Genomic DNA, 24,021 nt, shown 5'->3' with positions numbered 1-24,021 from the left:
TTTTGACTGCCCTTTTCTCACTGTTTCTTATCTGTATCAGCTCATCATGTCTGGAATCCACAGTCACTATCACCACTTTGTCAAGGCATTAATTAGGACATTACTAGAATGTGTAGTTTTTTTTTTTTTTAAGTTTCAAAAACCTTTATTATGATTGCAAAACAATTGTACATCATCGCGCCTACAACCCCTCGGGCCGGCTACAATTAACCACTTATATTCGCTGTCATCTTGTATATCCACAGCCATTTGTCCGACATCCCGGAGGCTCGGAGGCGATGTATTGCACTCAAGATCACAAAGCGTCCGCGCATATGTTCCGGTTAACCAAGGTCCTCATGGCTATGGTGTGAGAGTGGCCACCCCACTATAAAGTACTACCACTACAAGGTCAGATGTTTGAAATAGGCGCACCCCTCTCGTCCAGGCGGTCGCTCCTGCACGCCTATATCACCCTTTTGTGACAACATCATTTCTCACCCCGCTGCCTAGCGCCCGCCCATCCTTATCCAGCCGCACGGGACAACCCCCGCCCATGGGTGCTAACTCTCCGAAGCTGCAGCGGATCCAGCGTTACTCGCCTCAGGAGATCCAGCATTCTCAGCCATTGTCTGTGCCTCCAGATATGCTCTGAGCGGGTCCCATATATCCACGGCCCTACTACTCAATGGTTGCGTGTCTGCATATATTGTATTCTGTTCCTGACAATACAATAAGTCCGCTATCCATTCCTTAAATTTCGGTGCGCGGCCTCTACCCCATCTGCACGCCACCCGTCGTTTCGCCATCAGCAGAGCTATATTCCCAAATTTCCGATGTGCCCTGGCTATATCCATCGTATACCCCAGGAGCATCACCAGGGGATCACAGTCGATCTTGGCTCCCAGCATCGCCATCAGCGCCGTGTGTACCTGCGCCCAATATTCAGACACCGCCGGGCACAACCACGCCAGATGTAAAAACCCAGCTCCTTCCGCGCGGCACCGCTCGCATCTGTCGTTATCCGCAAGACGAAACCGTAGCTTCCGCACCGGCGTGCAGTACAAACGCTGCAGAAACTTATAGTGAATAATACGCAGTCTACAACTAGCCGATATCTGCGCGGTCTGTGCACAGCAATATTTCCACTGCGCCGCTGTAATGTCTCTCCCCAAATCCGCATTCCACTGGCCAAGCGCTCTGCTCGCTCCGCCACCACTGTGCTCTCTAATACTACGATAGAGGTTCGATACTAGGTGTCTGCCATCCGCGGACGTAAGTAAGACTCTCAGAGGCTGAACCACATCGGGTTCCTCTGGGAACTGTGGTAAAATAACCTGAAGCCCCTGCCGCAGTCGAAGATAATAAAACACTTCCAGCGGAGTAGGCGGATCCCCTTGAAACCACTGGTCTCTCGTTTTGAACCGCCCATTCAGGAATAAATCACCCCAGCTACAGACCCGCCGCCGAGCGCACATCCCCTGGAACCCTCTTTCCTGCAATAAGGACAACTCCGGGTGATACACCAGTGGCAGGGTCGGTGCATATAAGAGCTGAAGCGCCACCTTACATAGAATACGCTGCCACGCATCTATCGTACAAGTCACCGTAGTAGCCGGTGTCTCAATCGCTCTAACCGGGCCGTGAATAATGCCGCGCAGCGGCAGCGGCCTAACTATCCAGTCCTCCACAGCCACTTGCGGCATGAATGGAGTGGGTACAAACCAATGATAGGCATACTGAGCTTGAGCACTCAGGTAGTATGTTAAAAAATCGGGGACATCGAAGCCACCTCTATCATATGGTTGGGTTACAATCGACCACGCCAGTCTCGGCTGCCTCCCGGCCCAAAACAGTCGTATCAGCTCTGAGCGGAGTCGTCGGAAGAAATATGCACCCGGATAGTACGGAACATTTTGGAACAAATATAGAAATCGAGGCAGCACCACCATCTTAATGAGTGAGGCTCTTCCCGCCATAGTAAATGGCAAAGAAATCCATCTAGTCACATCATCCGTTAACTTGGCAATGGCAGTTCCGTAATTTAGACGCACCGTCTCCTCCTGAAGCCTCGATACCTGAATCCCTAAATAACGTAAGTCCTCATCGCACCATTCGATCGGATAGTCCAGTGCAAACCGGGGCACCGCAGGAGTCAGGGGGAAGAACTGCGACTTCTTCCAATTAATCTGTATACCAGACATCCGGCCAAACACCAAAAATTCTCTCAGTAACGAATTAAGATTGGTCTGTGGATCCACCACGTATAACGTCAGGTCATCTGCATAGAGTGACACATCTATTTGACGCTGCTCACAATGAAAGGCGCTGCCCTTGTGCAGCTGCCGGATACGACACGCCAACGGCTCAATTGCGATAGCGAATAGCAGCGGGGATAATGGACAGCCCTGTCTAGTACCTCTGGTCAAGGAAATCAGGTTCGACATCTCCCCATTAATAAGGATCCGTGCCGTCGGATCAGTGTACAGCAACCGTACCCATGCTACAAATATCTTGGGAAACCCCATCCTATACAAGATCGCAAAGAGATAGTTCCACTCCACAGAGTCGAACGCTTTAGTGGCGTCAAGAAATATGGCAGCCACCGGCTTATCCGGCGCTATGGTATGCATCAGTGAAAAGAGGGTACGGAGATTGTTAGCAGTGGACCTCCCAGGCACAAAACCGGACTGGTCCGGAAGGGCTATCTTAGTCATCAATAATGACAGCCGATTGGCCAGTACTTTCGCCAATATCTTAGCGTCACAATTAATCAAAGACAGTGGTCTATATGCATCACAATCAGCAGGATCCTTGCCCGGCTTTAACAGCGACGTAATCAACACTTCCCTCATCGACCGCGGCAACATGCCCACCTCCAAAGACTCCTCATACACCTCCTTAAGGACTGGGGCCATTATTTCAATGTAGCACTTATAAAATTCCACTGGCAACCCATCCAAGCCACTCGCTTTGCCATTGGCGAGGGACATGATTGCCTCCCGGATTTCATCTAATTCAAACGGCGCACCAAGGAACTCCCTATGTTCGTCACTTAGCCAGCACAGCGCCACCTCATCCAGAAAATCCCCCCATGCAACATCCCCCACCTCGCGGGCTGTATAGAGCTCGGTATAGTGCTGAGTGAAAAGTTCCAAAATACCTTTCGTATCCCGCCGCGTGGTCCCATCGCGCGCATGCAGTTCCAATACATGAGTCATACCTCGCGGCGGCCTCGTAACCTCCGCCAACGCGCGTCCCGGCCGCTCACCTTCGCAATATCTACGGGCCTGCCAGTATTTACCCCGATACTTAGCCTCCCGGTCCGCTTCCTGTTCAAACTGCGTCAGCCGTTCCCTGAATTCTGTCTGAACGGGGCCCATCGGTTCCCTGGTCATCCGAGACTCTAGGTCCCGAAGCTCTCCCTCCAGTCTAGCTAGTGTCCCTCGTATGTTTCGTAGGACCCCGAAGCTTTTGGATATGTAAAATCCCCTAATCGTCACCTTAAATGCCTCCCAGATGGTGTCCACACTTTCTACTGACCCCTTATTGCGAGGAAAGAACTCCGCGATCTCCTCTCCCAACTCTGTCTTAAACAACGCATCTACCAGTGCCGTAGGGTGCATGCGCCATCGGGCTCTAGCGCTCCCGTATCCCGGGACCGTTATCTGGGCCAGAACCGGGCAATGATCCGAATACGAACGCGGCAAGTGCGCTACCCTTCCCAAATCCGACGCTATGCTCCGAGACAAAAAACAATAGTCCAGTCGGGCCCACGTGTTAGCATGTGCCGTAAAATGCGTGCCCTCCCGGAGTCCACCATGTACAAACCTCCAGCTGTCTACCAATCCCCCCTCCTCTACTATTCCCGCTAGAGCATCTCGGGCCTTCGGATGATATTGCGGACTATTGTCTGATCTGTCCACCCCAGGAACTAAAGCCACATTGAAATCTCCGCCCCATATGATATGCATAGAGCCAGTGTCTATTATCTTTCCCCATAGATGTGTGAAGAAGGATGGCGTATCCACATTGGGACCATAGCAGTTGACTATCGTGACCGTGTCGGTGCCCAGCCTACCCCATAACACCACAAATCTCCCCTCAACATCCACCTGTTCCCCCATCTTCACAAAGGGTATCGTTTTTTTTATTAAAATCGCAACTCCCCTGGCATACCCTGAGTACGACGAAAAGCTGCGTACTGCCGCCCACCGACCCGCCAGTGTATAATGTGGTCTGGGACTAAGATGTGTTTCCTGCAGTAATGCAATATGCACCTGATGCTGCTCTAAATAGGCCAACACCTGTCTACATTTTCTAGCATCATTCAATCCACGGACATTCCAGGAGAGAACCGTGAGCCGTACCCCCCTCCTCATGTCAGCCATCTTACAGCGAGTCCCCACTTCCCTAGCATCCATTTGTCCCCTAGTGATAGTCTTCGCATCAGCAGTAGCTCAATGATCAACATACATCCCAGCAACCATAGCCTCGGGCCTCCCAGAAGAAACAGTACACACTCCTCCTCCCACAACATCCATGCTTTGTGCTTGAAATCAACTCTCAACCCCAACCCAACCCCCCCTCCCGCCCCCCCCGCCCCCGCTCCCCCACCCATGCCAGAACAACCTCCCATCCGCCCCCCACCCACTGAAGCACTCCCCAACTTGCCAGCAAATAATCCCCCCCGCCCCTCCCACAAACACCCCAAAAACCGAAAACCGTAGCATTACAAAACCACCCCATAGAAGCTAGGGTATTTCCCGTCAGGGATTGCGTCTAGGTGGCACCGCAGTTCCCCCCTCAGCCGTCTCAGACTAACAAAGGACTTGCAGCCTGCCTCAATGACCCAGAGGGGGGTGTCCAGCGTCATGTCCAGCAGCAGCTGAGAGAGTGCACTTCCACACAACATCTGATATGTCCCATAGAGGCGGAACTGCAGTTGTACCCACTGAGCCAAAGCCAACCCCTCAGGCCGTTCAGTAATCGGCACCACAGCCCCTTCCCATTGCAGCATGGACATCTTATGCAGCCCTTCAAACCAGTGTGCCCCTTATGGCCATCAGATTCCACAAGTAGTGCTCCCTCAGCTAGTGTTCCTGCAACCCCAGGTTAGCAACGCACAGCCTTTATTAATCCCACTCACTGTTCACCGTCCATCTCCTCTCCGTGCTGCGGCGACCTCTCCGCCTCTGCCACCGCCCCAGATCTGGCAGTTCGCTTGTAGTGTTTGAGGAATTCCTCCACCTGTTGCGGATTCGTGAAAAACTGCTGTTTGCCCTGGTACGTAACTCGCAGCCGGGCTGGATAGAGCAACGCATAATCCAATTGTAGCTGCCGGAGTTTGGCCTTCACGGCTATAAATTTCCTGCGTTCCTCCTGGACCATCGGCGTGAAATCCGGGAACAGCGTGAAAGAATTGCCCTCATAGGATAAGGAGCGCGTCCCGCGCGCCGCCCTGAGTGCCGCATCTCGGTCCCGATAATTGAGCAATCGAGCTATAATGGGCCTGGGGGTCGCACCCGGCTTCGGCCGAGGGCCTAGAGCGCGATGCGCGCGTTCCACAATAAAGTGGGGAGATAAAGCCTCCGACCCAATCGCTGCCAGTAACATCCTCTCCACATAGTCCTCCATCTTGCCTGTATTGGTCGTCTCAGGAATGCCTACGATGCGGACATTATTGCGCCGGCTTCTCGCTTCCAAATCCTCATTCTTAGAGGCTATCACTCGTAGTAGGTTGTCCATTCTGGAAAGCTGCGAAGTATGCCGCGTGGCAGTGTCCTCTGCATCTGATATACGTTGTTCGGCCCCATTAAGGCGCTCCTCATGTGCGTCCAACTTTTGCACCACCGCATCCATACGGGACGATATGCGGTCCACCTTGTCCGCTATCGTTGCAAACCCTTGGCGCATCTCTTGCAGCACCTCGTGTAGACTGGCCTCGGCAGTCGCAGGGTTCCTTGGTCCTCCATCCGCAGTAGCCGGGGCAGGCCCTGCTTCCCCGGTCTTTGCGGCCTTCTTTCCGGAGTCAAAGGTGAGCTTAGCCTGTCGCGCCTCCGTCTTGCCCATGGCTGTTGGCAGGCAATGTGGTAACTCTCACCGTGTGCAGGTCCACACCGCAAATCGTCTCAAGCCAGCAGGGCTAGCCGCACCGCAGGCACCAGCCTCTCAGCAGCACCCGCCTCGTCAATCCTGCCGACAATCCGTAGGCCTGCCGTACGCCCAGCGGCGCCGTCGCCAGAGCCGGCGTATGTGGCCCCCAACCGCCAACACTGCAACGGCGGCCCATCCGACTCCCAGCCTGGGGGCACCAGCGGTATCCCCCAGCACTCCTACACAGCGCCCGATACCCAACAAGCGCCACTGGGAAGGAGGATCCCCGGACAGTTCTCACCAGGCCGCAGCTCCCGTCCGCATGCCCGGGCCACAGTCGGTCTGATCTACCCAGCTCCACACTCGACGAAAAACGTGGTCCAGGAGCCCCAATTAGTCCAAGGTCTGGATCGAGTGACGATAAGGGGACGTTTCCGCACACCACACTCCCGTCACCCCGGTGACTCCTCGCGCTATCTCCCAGCGTCAGTCTCCGGGAGCATCGCAGGTCCCCCCAAGTGTGTGGGAGGGTGAGAGAGGGCTCCTCCGCCGCTCACAGCCCACAGTACCGCAATTGAGCCCGCAGCGGCAGCCACGCACTCGTCTCTGGGGCCAGTCGTCTCCTTCCGCGCTCTCTCGGCCCTCAGCCGTTATTGCAGCCGCGCTCTGTCCCAGCCGCCGTCGCCGACAATGCGCTCCACAGTCTCCAGTCGCGCGACCCGGCCGAGCTGTCCGAGCCGCTACCGACTCGAGCACGGCACCGATTGCATCCAAACTTCGCCTGGTAGCAGCAGACCTTCCACACCACCGCTGTGTGCAGTTTCAGCTCCCTCAGCCACCGCAAAAGGATAGTTTAAGCGGATAATGTCGCCGGACTGCAGGGAGCCTTACTCAGAGGCAACCATACGCCAGCGCGCCACCTAGCGTCCCCTACTAGAATGTGTAGTTTACTAGGGGTCACTATTCAATAAATATGTTCTAATTCCCTCATCTGCTGCTTTCAGGGTTCATGAGCTTCTTCTCGTACCTGATATTTTCTTGTATGCAACCTCCTTACTTCCTCATTCTTTGTACGTTTCACAGCAGGGTTGACAAGCGATGTGCCAACTCATTACAATTTGCAGAGCAACTGGATGGCATTTCATACGTTACTTGACTACTTAAAAACATTACTTCACACCCAATTCCTAGTCTGCTATTAAACAATGTTTTGTGTCCCACTGCTCTCGAACGTACTAGAAAACTTTGAACATTGACTTTGCAGTGCACTTTGACCTCCCAGTGACCAATCAGGAGTCCGTCATGGATCGGAAATGATGGTGCTGACCATCAGAAAGAGTAATCACAGTTGAAAAACCTGTACCCATGATGATGTCTCTCTGGGCTATAGGAAAACATTCCAATGTTTCCTATTTTTCCTCTGTCATAAATCAGAGTTAAACTGCACAATGCCACTTTCGAACGTCATCCAGTCAAATCTTCCATCTTGCCCTCAGTTTTCAATCTGCACATGGTCGCACTTATGACACTAAATAAGGGCAGCAGGCTCATTTTTCAGTCCTTCACTGATGACATTTCATGTATCTTTCAAGCATCAACTGTCAACACTGATAGAGCGTCATGTGATTCTGAAATTTGTAGGGGTGCATCATATTCACCGTTAGTCAGCACCCGCATATTAATCAAATGTGTGTTAAGTAGTGTCATAGAAATGTATTGCTGTAATCGTTTAACATAGAGGTGATTAGAAATGTAATAATGCTTTTCGTGAAGAGTAACGTTGCAAGTTATTGTGAATGTATTTAGTAAATGCATAATGATTAGTTTTTGTGCAATGCAATGTATTAGGTTAAACGTGTGCCATGTTAAAGTTACAAGTGTAAGTTGCTTACTCACGTATATGAGGATAGCGAACTAATGCTTACAGTGTGATTTAATAGTGTGTTTAAATTGTAAAGGCCTGATCGCATATACGTTTAAAGAGAAGGGCCTGTTAATTTTCTTATGTTAGCTAACGTTGTAGGCCGAAAATTATTTCCCTTGGTAAAGGCTTAGGGTTGCAGGGAGACTTAAAATCTTGGAGACGTGAAATGTTGTTCGTTCCCATGTTTCTGTTGCAGGTGCAAGGACATTTAGCTCGTTAGTGAGACTAGGTCTTTGTTTTAGGAGTTAGGATGCTGCGAGAAGCCAACAGGGGAGTACACTGGAATGTGAGGATGATACTTTCAGCGGAGAAGGTGCCTGGGAACCAAGGTCAAGCTAACCGTCGTTGGATGCCAGATGAGCTTGTAGGAAAACTACTGGGAGAAGACCTGGCTGAAGAGGTGTGCCGAAGGGCGTGTTCTATGATTTTGGGGTTTTGTATTAGGGACAGTGCCCCTTGGGTTGAGTAGTTGAGGTTTAGACGGGAAGCTGAAAAGAGCATCTTAGATCGAGCTCTTACTAAGTGAATGTACTTCTTAGGAAGTCTTCACTTCTGACACCTTTTGATCCTCTTGCCTGGTATGGGGAATGTTAAGTAGGGATGTCACCTTAGAGTTAGTGTAGGGATAGACTAACGCTTTTCCTTTTCAGACTAATGATTCCTAATTTGGATATTGACTTAACCATTGCTTTCTTGATGATTTTGGAGTCAGTGATTCTCTTTGTTTCGAGTCGCATGAGAATCCTGCGTAGGCTTGCTTTTGTATTAGTGCCCATTTACCTTCAACACCTTGTATTGAGGTGTCTGTATGTTCAGCTATTTCTGGTTGTAATAAAGTCCTATAAATTTTAGATTCGGAGTCAGTGGTCCTTTCCAAATGAAATCAAATTTTGGTGATTATGTTCTGATAATTGTATTCCCTCCCCTCTACACTATTTAGCAGATAAAAAGATCCTGGCGACCTGAGAGGATCCTTGAAGATAACCAGGTAGGCAAGAATCCGGCCCCATCAACACAACAACTTCTCATTTGAGACAAACTAACTAAACGTTTTGAGGCCTAGGCGAGAAAGAGCAGACCTAAACTAATCAACAATCTACCCTTTGCCAACACGTCACATTTTAAAAAACCAATAAAATACTTGTGAGTGCACCTATTTGGACAATCATAACATGAGCTGATAAGTCAGAGCACTGCGTCATTCTTCCATTTCAGGCAATTCCAAAGCATTCTTTCATACATTATCCAAAATATTCATGTTTCAGAGGTCACCTAACTGATAACCACACAAAACAAGCCATTGGAAGTGACCTTTACGTAAACATTATCACATATTAGCTTGCTTATCCCTGCAATGTGCAAAATTCAGTAGGATAACTAATAAGCAATCGGAAACAAACATTGGCAAAGGTTTGACGTTAAAGGAACATTGTATGGTAATGTGAAGTTATGTATGTGTGTGGAAGGAAACAACTGTTGAATAATATTGGTGGAGGTTAAAAGGTCAAGCTAGATCTAAACTCCATGTAGGGTAAATACTGCTCTTCTACCATCTGTACTGCTGCCAGAGAAAGACAAACACCAAAAATCGATTTATTCAAGAAACATTTACCACATTACAAGGGCATGTGTGTGCTTCTGAAAGTTCAAGCTCAGCCAGTTGGATAAATATACAAATTAATCACGGCTGAGTGAAGGGCTAGCACTTTTTGTGTGGAAGCACACAACTTCTGCCCAATCATAACATGTACTCCTGGCTCCCAACAGGGGGATGGGCCAAAGCCCCTCTCCTCGTGATTGTCACATAATTGTCTGGCCACAGCTGCACTATCAAGCCAGACCATGAAAAGGAATCCTTGACACAAACCATAAGACGTTTACAGCAGCTGTAACAGTGAACAAGAATACACGTCAATATAATGTTCTTCAATTTGTAATGACTGTGTGAAACAGATCCCCCATGTGGTTGTGTGATGATAAACTAGTGAAAAGCAAACCAGGTGTAACCGGTTCCAACAACTTTTTTCCATCAAACTAGTTACCTCATATTCTTCTTAATGAGTGTCATTCACCAGGGAGAGAAACCCAACCTGGTGAATGCCCTTCTTTGCGAAAATGTGTTTAGTCAGGTTTCAGTGGATTTACCTACTGGACAAATTCAATGGTGAATTCGCAGAATACCATTCATTGCTGGTATAGAACAATATTGTTAAAATAGTAATTTTAATCATTTGGAATTTCATATAGAAGAAAACATTTACAGGCTTCAACAATATGAGCAATACTTAAGTATGTCAAACTCCATATGCCTTTAAGAAGAAAATTCAACTTGCCATTTTCCGATCGATAAACCCAGGTAAATGTAACGCCTCCAATGCAACTTTCACTGAAGCGGAGTAAGAACGTCCCCGGCACTTTGTTCTTCAGCATCACCCGCTCCTTCTCCTTACTCACAAATCCCATGATATACCTGCAGTAGCGTACAGAAGGGTTACTTCTTTTACCACTGTGACAGTACAGCCAATCTACTTTCACGTGTGTCTATGTTCTTGCATGTTTGTATTTTTCTGTTTTATTGGCTACATTTGGCAATACATTATTCCACTGAAATAAATGTGTCAGGTGAGACTGCAAAGAGATAAAGTAATTAATTATATGTTATGGTAGGGACCTGATTGCGCCCAAAAAAAGATATGCTCATTCTGTAAGAGAATATTGTTTAATCTAGCTCATAATCCTTCCCCATCTTCAATTATCCATCAGAGACAGATAGACCTAATATCAAGCTCCTCCTGAAAAACTCTTTTGTATTCCGAGTATTTCCATTCAATAGTAGAAAGTCACTTTCTTGGGACAATGTGCATCTGTGTTTCCCAAATTCTTCCAGTCAGTGACTGTTTCCTTAGTCCCAGAGTATGATGGCAGTATGGTAAAGTCAGAGGTAAAGTGAGGCTTCCCTACATGTCTAAAGGAGGCCTTCAGCCTTTATCTTAACCTTGGCAGAGGGAGGAGGCACCAGTCTCCCTCCACTTAGGACCTGCTTCCCAGCACAATCAGATGGTGAAAAAACAAACTCCCCGTCCCACCGGAACTTGACAAACACCCACTATGTAAGGCTTTTTCCCAGTGGACCAGGAGGGTGGGGGACGGGTTTTGAGCCATGGGGGCCAGTTTTGTTACTGTGGACCGGTTTTGCAGCAGGGCTGCAATATCGGCCCCCTGTAACAAATGCGGCAGCGGTGCTTGACACCAGCACAACCCCCGCCTTCAGAGCCCCAGCCCCACCGGCTGGTCGAGCGAAATTGCCAGGGGTGGTTTCTGTTCCAGTCTAGCCGTGGGCAAGCCTTAGACGTAAAAAAAAATACACTTCTTTCAAATGCACCACACTGACATGTGGCAGGCTACTAAGTTAAACGTCTTAGTTCAGAATCACATGAAAGACATTTTTAAATATGCGATGCTCTGCCATAGAGCAATTTACATGAACATACAGCACTGATGATAACAGAAGGTACTGAAACAACATTTGAACACCGACCTGATTTAGTGCACAACAACTGAAAGCGGTATACAAATACTAATACAATGCAATGCAATACTTTTGCCCAAATGGAACACATGAGGGGAACAGGAAAAGGGTCCCTTGACTCTAGAAAAGGTCCCTAGAGCGTTTGTAGGACTAACACTAGTATACAAGACACATGATACAAAGAAAGCCCAAAATGAAATCCTAGTTCCATGCTTATGAGAAGTGCAATCATTAAAAAGCTTTCCTGGTTTCAGTTCTATCTGTTGTGAATTCAGTTTTTTTTATGTTTACATTAATTGTAAAAAATCAGTGGTTATCAGCGTTTACTCTTGTTTGCATAATCAACTGAGTTTACTCATAATGTCCACATGGCTGCTATGTGTCTATAAAGCATCTTATATTGTCTACCAGACTTGAGGAAAATCAGTACTGCAGCATCAGGATGAACAGTGAGAGAAAAAAAGGGGGAGACATATATGTGAGTAGGGAGGTTATACCACGACTGATGAAGCATTAGGCACACTAGTTCAGGCGGTCTTCACTATGGGCTTGCAGACTAGATGATAGAGCATCCCACTCCGCAGCTATGGGAAAGGTCAGCAAACCCTGGGCTCTCTACCCCTGCATAGTGCTGTTTGGCACGTAATAACACACAAGTGGAAGATGGCTGACAGGCAGTCTAGGATTTATTTATAAACGGTACCCCTTGGACATTTTATTCAGAAGAATTTCCATCATCTATTTAAGTTGACAGATTGATGCTAGGACATTCCTATCAAGGCACAGTGACTTCACAGGACACTTTGGCAGCTGATCCATTAGACAGAAAAAATGAAAGGGTTTGTAAACAAGCATTAAAAATGCAATAGGTCTCGCCTTTATTAAGTTAAAGCCATTTGATTTGCTATACAATACCATTAGCAAAGCAAATGGCTTTAACTTAATCAAAGGTGAGACCTATTGCATTTTCGATGCTTGTTAGAAATACCGGCAGGACCCGGCCCACTTAAAGCCCTGTATAGAGGGGAAATATATAATTGAAGTAATTTTTGTAAATGCAAAAGTTCTTGAATAACAAACACCAGACCTAAGAATAACCGAGGGTGTGCATTAACGTTATCTCTAACCCTTTTTCCTAATGCAATGCCGGTTAGATTCTCACTAATAAAGAATGCTAGAATGGTACGCAAGCACAACAGAGGTCGTCACGTGACCTGTAACGGCTCCATTACACAGTTCAGCCTTGTGCATTGGCCTCTTCATCCATTAGCAGAGAGTCTGCGGGTTTGAACCCGTCTCCCGTCTGCAGATTGCCGGGCATTGCTGTCAGCTGCAGGAGCCGCGCTGTAATATCGGAGACGAGGTCAGAGTGATGAACAGACCGGGTCTGTGGAGTGTTATTTCAGTGAGGCCAAAATTAGAAAACTGGTGAAGCGTTTGAAACATAATTTCCTATCTGCAACTTAGTATCGTATTTTCCCAGAACGACAGAGAAGACTGTGTGTTTTTTTTTAGCAAAACTGTTGACTGGCGGGTGCATTGCATTATTCTGTGAAAGCAATCCAGTGCCCTGCTAATTAAAACAAGCGCGTCCGTAATCGATTCAACATGTGCATGCGCATGTGGACAGCCCAACGCCATCTTTGTCCCTCCATACGGGTGCACATTTTGAATTGAATACAAAAAGCCCTCGCATGGCGAGGGCAGCGCTGTGCGCTGCTAACGCCAGGCGAAACCTAAAAAGGGCCTATGCAACATCTAATTTTTTAATTAGGGTTAATTCCTATAGACCTATACTGTTCAGTCACTTCTAAAGGACTTTCAGACATTGGCAGATAAAATACAATGAGGATTGAGCTATTTTTCCATGCTTGACATGATGGAGCAGCAGGTCAGCTTTTTGTTCGATGTTTCTTTTGATAATGTGCCTCCGTGGTTGCTTCAAGGGCAGCAATTGCACATGTAGTGATATTTGAATGCGCTCCTAGAAGACTGATGCATCTTAGCTGTGCACCCTAATGAAACTTCAATATGGTGGATCTGTAGACAACAATTGAAAGACATGAAGAAGAAGTCGGTAGAAAACAAGAAATTGATGACACAATTACAAACCTAGTATCCAAGTCTTCAGTTACAAGAGGGCTTTGGTCCAGGTTCTTCTAAAGTCAACAATCAGCCCTTTCAGGGCATAGCCCGAGGTAAGGTTGGCCTCTTTTGCCAAAATGTCCCGGTATCAGCATTCTTCAGCCTCACTCCTCCTCTCCCCACCAAGGCATGACCATTCCAAGGATCTGGTATGCTAAAGTTAATCAGGTAGTCCCATACCTGGACGATTGGCTAATAGCATCTCCTTTTACTAACGCACAACAAGATGTTCACAAGGTGTGCAGACTTCTTCAGAGCTATGGATTCCGCCTCAATTACAAAAAAAATCTCATCTTACGCCATCTCAAAGCCTCCAATTGATTGGAACTCTGTTTCAGACAGCTCTTGGTCAACTCTCCCTGATGGAACAATGGAAAGGGAAGCTCAGATTTCAGCTCTCCATTCTCCTAGAAAAAGCTTAGCTGTTGCTCACAAGTCGGGAAGAGTACTTCCCTGCAGTCGTATTCCTCTTTACCCAATGGTGAATCACCTCCTTCTATTTTGGAGGCCATATTCCCAGGACGTCGGTGCTCAAGTAACTGTGATGGTGGGAATTCGTCAAGATTTTTTGCAGACTTTGGTGCACATTTATTAGCTTCGGTACATGAAGCTTAGGTACCCTTGAAATACTCAGAAATAAAGTCACGTGGGCTGCATTGATTTAGTTATTTTAAATTGTAACATTGTTTTATTAATATTTTAATAAAAGTAATACAGCTGCATACATTTTTTTGACATACAACATGGTAACAATATGTGGAATTTACCCGCTACATGTAATATCAGTGAAAGTTTGTTACAAAATGAAAGAGAAACAAACAAACTGGAAAACAAAACACAGGGCTGTTATCCATGTATAGTTGACCAGGCAGTCAAAGCGATTCACATATACACTCATCACAGATAGATTATGGAGGTGTGGGCCAGATAGATAATGCAGCATGTAGAAATAAAAATACACGCCATACACACACAAAGCAAAAAACATGTTACCTCCAAAATTGTTATTAACACTTTTCCTCCTCGTATATAAAGTGAAACAGTGGCTCATACACTATTACTAGGTGTAGGTTGCCCAAAGATGTTCGGGGGTGTGTGTCATCTTCACTTATTTCACCCAATTTGGCCAATAATTTGTCCCACTGATCCGATATTGGTATTTTTCTGCCCAGATCATAATTCCATTTATCAATCAATCAACCAGTGTTCATCTCTAATTTGTGACATGGGATCACTCATAATGTTCAGCAGGGCCCTGTATATCCAAGTGACAAGACCTCTCCCCTCTCTCATCGTATAAATGGCTTGAATATAATTCATGGCGGCAGACTCAGTATCCGTAATATTACAAATCATTCTAAACACTTTGGTGAGGCTATTGTATGTAAGAAATTGCCCCCGGGGCAACCCAAAATGATTCCTAATAGAGTCAAATAGGAGAAGCTGACCATTATCAAACAGATCACCTATTGTATATACACCTGCTTCATCCAAATGCATTGGGTTATTACTGTTGAAATAACTCTTGAATTTGGGAAGAACCTTTAGAGGGACAGAAGGGGCATATTGGACTTCCGTCAGTGTTTTGCTTTTAAATGCCTTCCTGTAGTGCAGAGCAACTCTCAACAACCCTAGGAAGCAAACTAGCAGTTAGCTAAAGATTTTGCCATCCTGTATCAATCACATCAAATGAATATGACGTCTCCGCTATGGTATGTGTGACCAGCCACAACAACAACCACTGAAGCTGGGATGTCAAATAAAATAATTCAAAATATGCAAGGGCCTTTAATTTAGCCAATGCAACATGCCCCCTTATCTTGTCCCCATATCAGCTCTCCCTAAAGGCTATTTAATTGCTGCATTGACTTTAGTGTTGATCTGTTTTGTAAAGGATAAAAAAAAATCAAATCAATCATATGTCTGCTTGGATATCTTCTCATGTGTTAGGACGGGATGAGTAAGACGGATGGGGGGATTCATGATCCAGTTGCTTACCGGTAATCTTCATTACTCTAAGTCCAGTTCTTCTTCATAACAGTCCTGAACCCCTCCCTCCCAAAGTTTCAAGGTCTATGTGTTTGTAGATTTTCTTCTACATTAATTTTTATTTTGGCTTGGTTATTACAGTTAGTGCTGCACAGGAAGTTCCTTCTTTTAGACACACACGGGTAATGGCAACCATATTGGGGGAATTCATTAGTCGGGCTAGGTAACCAATGTTTGTGGGACCAAAAGATTACTTGTGCATCAGTAAGTAACCAGGTCATTCCATTGAGCCAGGTAATGGCATTTATATTTCGGGGTAACAGGATATCCGTCACCGTTGTGACGGAGTAACCTGTCCGCCAAGATCTACATCAGACCCTGACCTACAGGTAGCTAAGAGTCTGAGAAATTCAGGGGAGATGTTTTACGGCGGCATTTACTTCTAAATGGTCATTGGACACTTCTCAAACTATTATGTGTGTTGTCCTTCGATGGAAGAACCAGAATTGCATTTAGTACTGCTCTGTCCCTATATTGTAGACCGTGATCGAAGTGAACTATTCTCCATTTAAAGAATTTGGATATATGCAAATATTTACATTTATGGCATATTTTAAAATCGAATACTTCAACACTGGTAGTATTTGATGTTTCACGTTTTATATTTCGCTTCTGGAAAATTAGCTCTGGATATTCATTTATTTCTAATGTATTTACGATTTTAGTGGTCATTAGATTTTATTCATAGCACTTAATGTGCTTTTAATATTTGATGCAGTACAAAGAAATGGGATTCACTTGGAAGGATTCTATATTTTAATGAGATTGTCATTTGCTGCTGTATTTCATGGTCATTAGAACATTGGAGAGTGCTCCGTGCTTCTACGGGCTGGTAAAGGCCCGCAAAGCAACATTCCAATGTTTTCACAAAGGCCTCTCAGAGCTTGAGGGGATTTAAATCCCCTCGGGCTTCGAGAGGCCTTTGTTTTATTCGTTGGAACATTCTGCCCTCTAGTGGCAGAATGTTCTAATAGTCTTACAGCCCGTCTTAGCTGGGCCAGTCCTGCTCCTTGTTAAACGCTGGAGCGGGCCTTTAAAAGCTGGTGTAGCCCACTACTGCGGGCTATAAGACTATATTAAATGTTTTATGGATACATATATCCAAAATAAACTTAAACTTAAGAATTCTGCTACAGAGCAAGCTCTGAAGTTCCATGTTTAAATATGCGCATTATCCTCTTAAATTGCTTGTTATGACATGTGTTTTGTTTTCCTAAGTTTTTGGTGCAGAGCTACTCCCATCAAGTCATAATAAAAACAAAGATGTGCTTGCTGTCTTTTATTTTGTGTTCGTTTCCTAACGTCAGCCACCCTCATATTTCGTTGGAGAGCTGCCAATTTCAGTGTCAACACACGCAGCGTTAGTGTGCATCACGAAACTGATATTTTCCTTTATAAGTTCAAAAAACAGGTTGTGGTATGCATCATAAATTTTACATTTTCAATTTCTAACTTTATAACAACGGAGCGCAGTGCAATACAATCCTACCACGCTTCACAAAATTGACATTTTGTTTTTACCATAATATCATATTACCTGAAAGGGGCCTTTTCAGTTTCAATGTGAAGCGCTATTATGCATAAAAAAGCTAATTTTCTGTTTATGACTTGAAAGGAGCAGATATCTGGGCAGACTCTTGAAGTATGATACGTGATTTAATCCTGTAGGTGGCGTTCCATACACATAAGAATACAGTAATTTTCTTTTTAGGAGTTTCTATTAGCAAGCCTCCCAGCTTTCAAGCCAAAACTTTAACATTCCAGGGTACACAATCACACAAAAACACATTCTTAGAAAAATTATTATGAATTTTTGAGAGATATTTTTCAAAGGAAAATATAGGTATTGTTCATTCACAAAAATCGTCTATTGTTTTGCAACTTTATTAGGGTCGCATTTTATTATGCATAAAATATAATTATTTGATCAAGACAAATTTTTTGCAGTCTGCAGTTTGGCTATAAATGCTATCAACAGACAATCGAAATTACTGTGCATGTGGTGTGTGGCAGCCTCATTACGTAAAGTAAAAAGATAAATTAAAAGGACAATATAATTCTATCGGTCTGGGTTGGAAAATACACACACAGAAAGAGGATGTAATTAGTACATACCAGTATTATTTTCACTCACCCATCAATCCAGAGAGGAAGAAGGTGCTTCTTTATGAACTCTAGAATTGCTTCCAGCCACGTCCAAAAAGAAAAGCTCTTCCCAGGCAAATGTTCCTGTTAATAGCATCAAAAACAAACAACTATCGTTAAATATTTATCGTGTCATTTTCAAGGAGAAGCACACTGTTGTGTGACAAGTATGATCACCGATGCCACCTTACAGGAGATAAGGCAGCGCTGATTTCTAATGAAAGAGAGATTTTAAAGCGAAATCAGATGGAAATGTTATCACACACCTATCATTTGCCACTATCCTAAAGATATTGATGCATTTATTTGTATTATTGTATTTGTGAAGACCTTGACCAGACATTCCAAAGGGGGATGTTAGTAGGGCAATTCTGAGCTAAGTAGACAGCACATATTGGACGATGATAGTATACACACTTCATGCTGAAGGTCTCAGATTTGCTGGTGTTGATGTACTTGTTGAACTACCCATTGGGGATCTTTAAATATGTGGAGATTGTAGTGTTGTAATACTATCTGCCCTAGGACCTTTGTGGGCAGACTCAACAGAGGAATCATGTAGCTTGCTGGAAGGTGTTAAGGTGTCGTTGTTAACGGTTATGACACAATCAGAGTGCAGTGTGTGATCATATGCTGAGGAATAAAGACATCTGTTATAGAGCTCTGTTTATAGAATGTTCATTTGCATGCTCCTCGGCTGGGGAGGACCCTACAACTGGCAATGAGGGGACATGCTCCGAAGAAACAAGACTGCTCTCCATGAGAGTTTGCAACAATACAGGAAACTGCTTGTGCATGCCACATGTGCCGAAATCAATGAGAAACAGTTTGAAGTTGGCTGTGTGGAGTCAAAGCTCAACTCCAGCCCAGACACGGTCATTTAAGAAATTGAAAACCCTACAAAGGAGCATCTTTGAAAGCCTGCTTGACACCCACTGATAAGGCCAAAAGAAGAGATACTGCACCACATCATAACAGAGCCGTCATCGAAACAAAGCAAAACACTAAAGGCAGTGACAAGTAGGTACGATGCAAAAAGCTAAAAGTAACAATGAACAAGTGCAAGAAATGGAACTGTTACCCACCATCAAGAAATAAGATGACAATCTATGACCTCAGATCAGGCATGATGACCCAAGTGCGAGCACACAGCCAGTGCTTGCAGAAGTTGCAGGTCCAGGAGAACAGCTGCAGTCATCTGAACAGCATATGCTCCCAAGAGTGGTAAAAAAGAGCGCAAAGTACGATTCAGCTGTGTTTCTGAAATCGCCAGCTCCTTGTGACTCTGCCAAGAAGCAGAATATTGGCACCAGGTGGACTGAATGGATTGAGACATTGGATGATTTAATAGATGCCCTAAAAGAAGTCGATGATAAAAAAGCATTAAGTATTTAAATAACCTTGTTGTTGACGGAGTAAAAGAAGTGCTGAAGAAAATCTCGCAGACTGATGCAATATCGTACTGTTTTGGGTACCTAGTTCAATCCGATGCAAAATGTTGAATATGAAGGTACATTTTCAGTTAAGCGAGAGAGCAAGCTGGTGAAATGATGGATGAATTTGTTGATGTATTTTCAGACTCTTTCAGAAGATGCATGTTGAGAGAGATGCTCAGTTTAGAGAAAGTTTTAAGGTCTGCAAGGGCCGATGAAAGAGCAGATTGACAAGCTGCTGATATGGAAGCTGGAATAGTGACAAATGAATTTGAGTTGGTCATGAAAAACAAGCACGATATATGCAAGTCGACATCTCCAAAGAAGAAAAAGTTGTGTTTCCGATGTGGGTTTTCACTTACCCCTGAAGGTAAAAATGCAGTCATAGGACAGAATGGCAAAGGTTGTGGGTAAGAAACCCACTTCATAATGGTTTGTAAAGCGAAAGAGAAACCAACTGCATCACAGCGAGAAAAGAAAATGGATGACAGAAGGTTTCAGAAGCATTCTTGCCATGCCTACGAAGTCAAAAAGTAACATAAGTTACAACAAGTTGAAACCAGACAAAGTCTATCGCTGTTGAGTTCATCCTACAAAGTCTCTTCAATGTCATTATCAAGTGCCAGTGAATAAGATGGATATGCGATGATGGTATTGACCAAGGAACAACAGGCACGTGTAGGTATGGCTGTCTGCAAGACTAAGGCAAATCACCAAACAAAACAACCAAATTCATTTGGACAATTCCCCAAGATTACAATAAAGGTCAACAGTTACCCCATGAAATCTATCATAGACAGTGGTAAATCAATTAACATCATGCCAGTCGAAAAGTTCAAAAGCCTGTCTCCTGTGCCACGCCTCAACCCATCAAACATGATGGTATTCATGTGGGCTGCTTCTAAACCATTTGAGATTCAAGGGTCATTCCACAGCGACAATGTAACATAAAGCAGTATCAATTCAAGTGCCAATTCACATTCTTCAAGGAACACCGTCCAGTGCGTGCCTACTCAGCTTAGCCACTGCGGCTGACATGTAACTGATATCTCTCAATTACAACTTCCACACTCAATCTGAAATTGTGTGTCAGTTTCTGTCGTTGGTTCGTGGCCTAGGGAGGCTCAAGACAATGAGAGTGTGACTTCACATTAATGAAGACATTCACCCTATTGCCCAGCGGCACCGCAGAGTTGCATTTCACCTGCAAGAAGCAGTTGAGAAAGAACTAGAAATGCTGTTGAAGCATGACATCATTGAGCACTCCACCGGTTCTACTCCTTGGGTTTCACCCATAGTGTTGATGCCAAAAAAGGACAGTAGAGGTGAAGTGCATGTCTGTGTTGATATGCGCCAAGCCAACAAAGCAATCGAGAGGGAAAGACATCCTAGTCCACACTTAGCGGACATGCTCATGCAGTTTTCTCCCATCTTGACCTGAACATGGTATACCATCAACTCAAGTTGTAACAGAACTGTAGGTACATCACAACTTTTTCAGCTCAAGTTGGTCTGTTCAGATACAAAAGGTTGAGTTTTGGAGTGCTGTCAGCTGCATAAATATTTCAGGATGCTAAACATCGAATAATTCAACCTGTCACGCATACTTTTAATTACAATGATGACATACTGGTATTTGGAGCAACCTAAAAGGAGCATGCTAAGGTTCTTACATAAGTGTGCTAGTTACTTGCTGATAGTGGTCTCACTCTGAATGCAGCAAAGTGTGAGTTTCACAAGACTAAACTTAAAATATTTGGGCACATATTCTCTGATGCAGAAATGCCTTCTGACCCAGATAAAGTGTAAGCTTTGTCAGCTACTTATATACCCCACAAGATGTCAACATGCTGTGATCCTTCTTTAGCTTGACTAGTGATTTCTCAAGGTACATTCATGACTTGAATGTGGTGCAGCGGTCAGGGTGGCTGACTACGGAGCACGGGGATCACGGTTCGATCGGCAGCACAGCCTAGTACCACGTAACTCTTGGCAATAGCACGCTTAATCTCCCCGATGGCCTCCAGCGAGCCTTAGGGATGATTAGTTTGCGCTTTACAAATAACGGGTTCTTTATTACTTTGCTATTGTGAGTTCCCCATTGAGAGACTTGACAAAATGAAATGTCTCCTACCAGTGGTCTGCTGAATGTAAACAAAGCTTCAAAAGAATAAAACATGCGATTGAGAATGCAACAACATGGCCTATTTTGACCCCAAGTTACATACTCAGATCACATTAGACATGAGCCTGGTGGGACTGGGGACAATCCTTGCTCAACAAAATCATCCGAGTGCTCAGAGACACATTGTGGCCTATGTAAGTCGAAGCATGTCAGACAAAGAAAGTGCCTATTCTCAGCCGGAGAAGAAGAGACTGGCTGTAGTGTCGGCCCGTGAACATTTTCATGTGTTTCTATACAGAAAACATTTCACTATCATTACAGACCAAAAAGTTGCTCACTATTTTTGGAAACCTGAAAGCCAAGATGCCTCCTCGCATTGAGAGGTGGGGGTTGCAACTGCAAGAGTACGACTATGCAATTGTACAAGCCGGGTAAAGATCAGAACCCTGCTGCTTACGAGTAGAGCTACATCATCACAGTTCGACATCCAAAATGACTGAGGAGTACATTGACATCATTGTGAGATCCAGCACGCCAGCAGCCCTAAACATTAGCAGATTATTGGTGCTACTGATGCCTATAAAAAAGTGCTTATCTTCAAAGACATCATTTCAACTCAATCATGGAAGAAGATTGCTCGACCTTTTACTGACAATGTTGATTTTCAAAAATTCAAAAGTGTACAGGATGAACTGTCCATGGCCAGGGAAGGTGTTGTATTGAGAGGTTTGAATATTATCATACCTGAGAGCCTAAACAGCAAGTCATTGTACTAGTTCATGAAAGACATTGTGGCATTGTAGCCACCGAAAAAGCCTCAAGTGGTTCCTGCACCTAGACGAGCGAGTAGAGAAGGAACTAAAAGAGTGTATCTTTGCAACTGCCTTTCTCCCAAAGTGACGCAGAATCCATTGACAATATCAGATCTTCCTGCCCAGGTTTGGAAAAGAGTTGTAGTTGATTTCTTAGGGCCCTTAGGAAATGAACATCATCTTATGGTATTCATTGAGGAGTATTCAAGCTTTCCTTTAATAGAGGAGTACACCTCTGTGGCCCCTAGCCAATGGTGTTGCAGGAAAATTCATGGGTACCCTCAAAAGGGCAATTCAATGAGCATAGATGGAGAGGATCGAGTTAAACCAGGCCCTGTGTCAAGCCATCTGTGCTTATTGTTCAACTCCTCACTCCACAACTGGTGAGAGTCCTGCCACCTTGCTATTTGGGAGAGCCATCAGAACCAATATGCCACAGTGGACTGTAGACCGATCTTTGAATTTTGATAAGGTTCAAGTCACAGACACTTTTTTCGAAAGTGCAAAATGAAAACATTTGCTAATCTGTGCTGAACAGCTCGGTAAACAGTCTTCGATAAAGTTGATGGGGTCCTGGTCAAGCAGAAACCAAAGCAGAAAAAGGATACTCCGTTTGCTGTCGATACTCTGAGGGTTGTGACGTGCAAAGGACACATGGTGACGGCGTATCGTCCCAGAAAGTCCATCGCACAGGACTTGTCACACTTCGAGCACCTACCTCGACATTCGTCAGCTCCTGCAATTATGAATAAGGCAATCCCATTGGTGCACAGAGTGCATATCAACCACCTCATACCACTCAATCTGGCCAACTAGTGCAAGCGCATCAATGACTTATTTAAGAAATATATTGTGACTGTTGTTTGTACTTTTTATTTAACAAACGAGGGGATGTAGTGCTGTAAGACTTTGTGCGTTAGGACCCCTACAGTTCTGGGCGGACTCAACAGAGTATTTATGTAACTTGCTGGGAGGTGTTAAGGTGTGATTATTAACGGTTATGATGTAATCAAAGTGCAGAGTGCGAACGTGTGCTGAGGAATGAAGACATCTGTGACAGAGCTCTGTGTGTGGTGTGTTCATTTGCATGCTCCCGGGCTGGGGAGGACGCTACAGAGATAGTTCTGAGGCTTACGTTTAAAGTGTGCCGGTTGGGTGATGGCCTCAAGTTACTGTGTGAGCGTTCCAGTGAAGCGGCGAGTGAAATGCAAAGGGTTGGAGTCTGGAAGTGGTGTAGGGTTGTTTGGGTCAAATAGGTTGGGTTTATGAGTAGACTGGGATGTCACGAGTGTATGATGTGACTAGTTTTGGACGATAGCCATTGACCTAGCTGGTTGCATGAATGAGTTTTAGGTGCAGCTGAAATAATCCAGGCATGAAATTTAACACAGCCTATTATAATTTTTCAAGATGCGGAAATCCTCTTTTTTCCTTTCAATTTTCTGCTTCCTTACATATTTTTCCATCCTGCAGAGTCTCAGTTACAACTCATGAGAGAAAATATACTTGAAAGGGCAGAGTGGAAAAATGGAGAGTTAAACAAATCTTGCGATCTCAGCTAATGGCTATCATTGATTAAACGGAGATCAGAGGGGTTGACTTTGATATCGCACACGTTACCGAGACTTAACGGGTTCAGACAGCACTAATGTCTCTTAGGTTACACCATTCTTACAGTTTCAGGGCTCAGACAGAAATAGTGATTATGAATAATTGTGTTTAAAACTGATGATGAAATACTTACACATATTAGTAATGAAATAACACAATAGAAGCAAGTACCC

At 45.0% G+C, this 24,021-nt stretch overlaps 1 protein-coding gene across 1 annotated transcript in view; it reads right to left on the bottom strand.

The window, feature by feature from the left end:
* STAT4 (signal transducer and activator of transcription 4) overlaps positions 1-24,021 on the bottom strand; it is a 772,166-nt gene that overhangs the window by 212,765 nt on the left and 535,380 nt on the right. The window contains exons 19-20 of the mRNA XM_085648785.1: positions 17,857-17,951; positions 10,333-10,469 (exon numbers count right to left, since the gene is read on the bottom strand). Of these exons, the coding sequence (XP_085504911.1) occupies positions 10,333-10,469; positions 17,857-17,951 (232 nt within the window). The remainder of the gene's footprint in view (positions 1-10,332; positions 10,470-17,856; positions 17,952-24,021) is intronic.

This window comes from Triturus cristatus, chromosome 3_2 (assembly GCF_964204655.1).
Source record: "Triturus cristatus chromosome 3_2, aTriCri1.1, whole genome shotgun sequence".
Classification (NCBI taxonomy): domain Eukaryota; kingdom Metazoa; phylum Chordata; class Amphibia; order Caudata; family Salamandridae; genus Triturus; species Triturus cristatus.
This window is presented reverse-complemented; position numbering and strand designations above follow the sequence as displayed.